The sequence below is a fragment of the Coenobita brevimanus genome, chromosome 12 (genome assembly GCF_032717465.1).
Source record: "Coenobita brevimanus isolate Jiangsu-jjx chromosome 12, ASM3271746v2, whole genome shotgun sequence".
Classification (NCBI taxonomy): Eukaryota; Metazoa; Arthropoda; class Malacostraca; order Decapoda; family Coenobitidae; genus Coenobita; species Coenobita brevimanus.
This window is the reverse complement of record NC_136965.1, coordinates 15,606,302-15,610,758: the sequence shown is the minus strand read 5'-3', so window position 1 is coordinate 15,610,758 and position 4,457 is coordinate 15,606,302. Positions and strand designations below refer to the sequence as shown.

The window sequence follows — 4,457 nt, the reverse complement described above, 5'->3', positions numbered from 1 at the left end:
TTGGTGTTTGGGTGGCGAAAATAAGGCGAGAATACGTGTTATTTGCCGCGCACGGACAGCCGGGCTGGGCGGCCTCGCAGAAAAAATTGTGTGCCGGAAAACTTACCGAAACTTATCATGCACGAGAGGGTTAATATTTACAAGAGTCTCAGTGGAACCCTGGATCTGGGGGAGATTCTGACCCATGCAGTGGCTGAGCCTACACTCACTGGGGGGGGATTTCAATTCCCACCATCCTGTCCTGTCCTCACCCCTCCCAACAAACGAGGCAGGTTGGCTATGTTGCCATTGCCCTTGAGGAAGTTGCGGGGGTCTCCTTATTAAATGACTTGTCTGAGCCCACTCACGCCAGTGGTGGTAGACTTGACCTCCCCTTCCTCTCTGCGTCTCTTGCCAGTGTATCCATATGGTCCCTGCACCCTTTCCTCACCAGTGATCACTTCGCTGTGGTGACGTAACTACTGGCAGCTCCTCTCCCACCTCCCCCGCCGCCTCTGCCACGCTGGGACCTATGACGGGCACACTGGCCGGAGTATGCGCAGGCAGTTGAGGTCAGCCTGGACACTGTCATTCCACTGCCTTCCCTTGAGGACTATGTGGAGCATGTCACCCATGCCTTATGTCATGCTGCTGCTGCCAGTATTCCCTTCACCAAGCACCCCGCGGTTTTCGTCAAGGACCATTGGTACTTTGACGAAAGGGTCCGAGAGCTCAATCATCGGCTGAACTTGGCCCGCAAGACCTACCTTCGGAGGCCTTCCTCTTCAACCTGGAAATACCTGGCTGCAGTGGCCCGACATATTTCTTGGGAAAAACACCGCATCCGGGACGAGGCTTAGATAAAATGTCAGTCCCTCGGCTCCACCTCTACCCTTAGGGAGATGTGGGCTAAGATAAAGTCCATCTCTTCTCCCCAGCCAGCAGGACCACCATCCCACCCTGACCCAGCTGGCGAGGCGAACCACCTTGCTGCCCACATTGCTATCAGAACTGTATCCACAAACCTTCCGCAGTCTGTCAGTGACTTGCAAGTTCGCCTTGCAGGCCCTCACAGGGACTCTGTTGAGGCTTCTTGCTCTCGTCCTGATGTTGCCGACCACCTCTTCACTGTGGGGGAACTCGATCGGGCTTTGAGCCACAGGAAGGATACAGCTCCAGGTTCAAATGGACTTGTCTACTCCTTCCTGGCTTGCACTGGCCAGGGAGGGATGGCTCGTATCCTTGACCTTTTGAATCAGTCATGGCTTGAGGGGCATCTCCTGAGATTGTGGACGACAGCCATTATTCATCCCATCTCTAAACCACGTGATCCAGCTGCCATGAGGCCTATCTCACTCCTCAGCTGCATGGCTAAGACTGCTGAGAGGCTTGTCCTCTCCCATCTCGCCTGGAGGCTGGGCCAGCTCCACTGGAGAATTTTTGCCTACCTCCCTGGCAGGAGTGCTCAGTATTGCTTGGCCTCCTCTCTAGGTGAGCTGAGAAGTGGTCGTGGTATGGCTGTCTTCCTCGATCTTGAGAAGGCGTTCAAGCTTGCCAACCCAGATGCAATCCTGGCAGCCCTTGCAGCGAAGGGTGTGGGTGGTAGACTTCTTACTTGGGTTGAGGAACTTCTTCCTAGGCCGTCCTGCTTGTGTCCATTTCCAGGGCCAACTATCCCACCCTTACCCGCATGTCAACGGCACCCAGCAGGGCAGTGTGCTTAGTCTACTGCTATTTAATGGGCTGGTCAAAGGTCTGCTCATAGTCAACTATGGTTGCGGTGTTACTTTGTTCTGTTATGCCAGTGACTTAGAGCTGGTCTTCTCATGGCAGGACTGTTACACCCAGGCACCATCTGCTCTCTCCCCCTTCATGCCAAGTGTTGTGAACTGGGCCTTAAAATAAATTTTGATAAGACAAAATGTCTGCCTTTTGGTCTTTGACACCCTGACCGTCCCCTCCTTATTGGGGGACATCAGCTTGGCCTTGTTCGCTGTCACCAATACCTGGGCGTATGGTTCGACAGCCGTCTGACATTTGCCAGCCATGTCCGTTACCTAAGTGAACGAGCTTCTACCTGAATCTCAGCCCTGAAAGCCCTTTCTAGCCACAGCCTGGGTGCCTCGTACTGCGTCCTAGGAGCCTTTTATGTGCATGCAATCTGCTCTGTAGTTGACTACAGTGCTGTATGTCTTATTGCAATCTCTGAGTCACTCTGTCAATCTTTGGAGGTCGCGCAAAATACTGCTCTGTGGGTGATGCTTGGTGCACCTCCTTGGACACGCCTAGTCAACCTATGGGCTGAGAGCGGCTTTCCTTCCCTGCAGCACCGCATATGGGCACGTACTACAGCCGTCGTTACACAGCTTTGCAGGCAACGGCCCCACCTACGTGTGTCTGCACTCCAGTCTACCCTTGGCCGGCCCCCAGATCCACACCCTGGGGGTGATTGGATACTCCGTGCTGCTGACATTGTTCGTTGGCTTGGTGTCACTGATGCCATTCAGGGTGGTCCTGATTTACCTGGCTCTGGGTATGCCCCTGCTCCTCCTTGGCTACCACCTGTGATTCAGTGTATTGTGCCTGCTGCAGTGTTCCAATGCCTCTCTTCCTGCCGTACTCCACCAGGATGGACTGCACAGGGTGGCTGCTCTCCAATCTCCTGGGGCTGTGGTGTATTACAGTGATGGGTCAGTCAGTGCTGCCTTTGTCAGTGGCCGGTGGGTCAAGTCGTGGCATGTTACATTTGGCGTTTCCTCCTATGAGACAGAGCTAGTCGCCATTCTTGGTGCTCTTAGGCATGCTGACTGTCTTGGCCATGGGTGGGTCGTTATCCACATGGACTCACTCTCGTCTTTCCACAGACTTCAAGCGCACCGTTTTACTGACAATGTGCACCTGCTTACCTCCATTATTGCTACAGCTACCTCTGTTGCTCGGCGAGGGGGCAAAATCTTTCTCAACTGGCTACCTGGCCACGTTGGCATTGCTGGTAATAAGTATGCAGATATTTTTGCTCGCACTGCCTCAACTCTTCCTTATGTCTCTTTTCCTTTGCGACCAAGCCTCTCCTGTGTCATGAGAAGGGTGATAAATACTGGATGCCTTTCACATGAGGAGCATGAGTTCCAAGTGTGCGAGGGCTCCCGTTCTGCCACCTGGTACGCTGCTGCAACTTCGTATATGCCCCTTTCCGTTCCATCAGGCACCCCGAACTACCTTACTAACCGGATTCGCCGCTTGTGTATGGGGTTTCCTTGTTGCAGCCAGATGGCAGGTACAGATCTGGAGCCATACTCGCACTGCCTTACCTACAGTGACTGGCCACTGCTTCATTATATCCTACATTGCCCTGCTACTTCCCGTGTTCGCTTCAGCCTGGGTAGACATCTACTCAGGAGAGTGGAAGATTATGACACTGCTGCAGCTATAGTTGCACATGCATCTGCATCTGTTCTACTAGACGTTGTCTCCTCCTACCAACCCCCTCGCTAGCTTTTACCGCCTTCACATATAGACTTTTACTCTGACGGGCTTTGTCTGCCCGTGTCCTCCCTCCCTGATGTCAGGGGGGACCAGTCTAAACAACAACTACAAGCCGGGCAACATCCGGGACTTTAGGAGTGGTGGCGTGCACAGAGGAGAAAAGATGCGGAGTAACGACTCAACGTTAAAACTGCGAGGCCATTACCTTCACGCCATCTAGTGCACAAGCGAGATAAGGTAGAACGGGATATAAGAGAACGGTTACGGGGTAGACTATGTTTAGATTATGAATCGGGAATATATAAGCCTTCCACGTGACACTAAGTTAATCTTAAATAATTACATTGTGCATGAGCATCCTTCACCATTGATAACATGAGGCTGGTGAATAGTGTCCCATATAATGTATTTTGAGACAAAGATTCATTCCAGTGATAAAAGTCTTTGACTCGGAATATAATGGATGTATTAATAATACAGACAAGAATATTATAGTGTATTTATTGAGTATATAGATGTACATGCTAGGTTACTTTATTATCCCGAAAACATTCACACGGGCAACACAAACCCATAGCCGTTTGTTGTGTTAGCTCTGTTAATCCTAAGCATCAGGTTGATTGTACTGGAAAAAATGCCTTTCCATTGTTTTCAGACGCACTTCTACCACATTCCTGTGGATGTCTATATACCTGAGGATATCTGTATATCTATATCGGCATCTGTCTGTCTCTCTGTCCATCTATCTATCTATCCGCGAGTAAATCACTTAATTACACGCGATTCATAAATATGCTAATACTCACAGGGAAAAAGAATACACGAAATATCCCATGTGCTTCGGCTAATTCGTGTTTCCTTTTCCCTGTGGATATCAGCTCTCTCTCTCTCTCTCTCTCTCTCTCTCTCTCTCTCTCTTTCTCTGTCTCATATATATATATATATAATATATATATATATATATATATATATATATATATATATATATATAT

At 50.3% G+C, this 4,457-nt stretch overlaps 1 protein-coding gene across 1 annotated transcript; it reads left to right on the top strand.

Annotated features, from left to right (window-relative positions):
- Positions 1–881: 881 nt before the first annotated feature.
- On the top strand, positions 882–3,474 carry LOC145412860 (uncharacterized). Its single transcript, XM_080282663.1, has 3 exons — positions 882–1,574; positions 2,211–2,512; positions 2,664–3,474. The coding sequence occupies exons 1-3, from the start codon at positions 882–884 to the stop codon at positions 3,472–3,474; spliced, it is 1,806 nt and encodes a 601-aa protein (XP_080138789.1).
- The last annotated feature ends 983 nt before the right edge of the window (positions 3,475–4,457 follow it).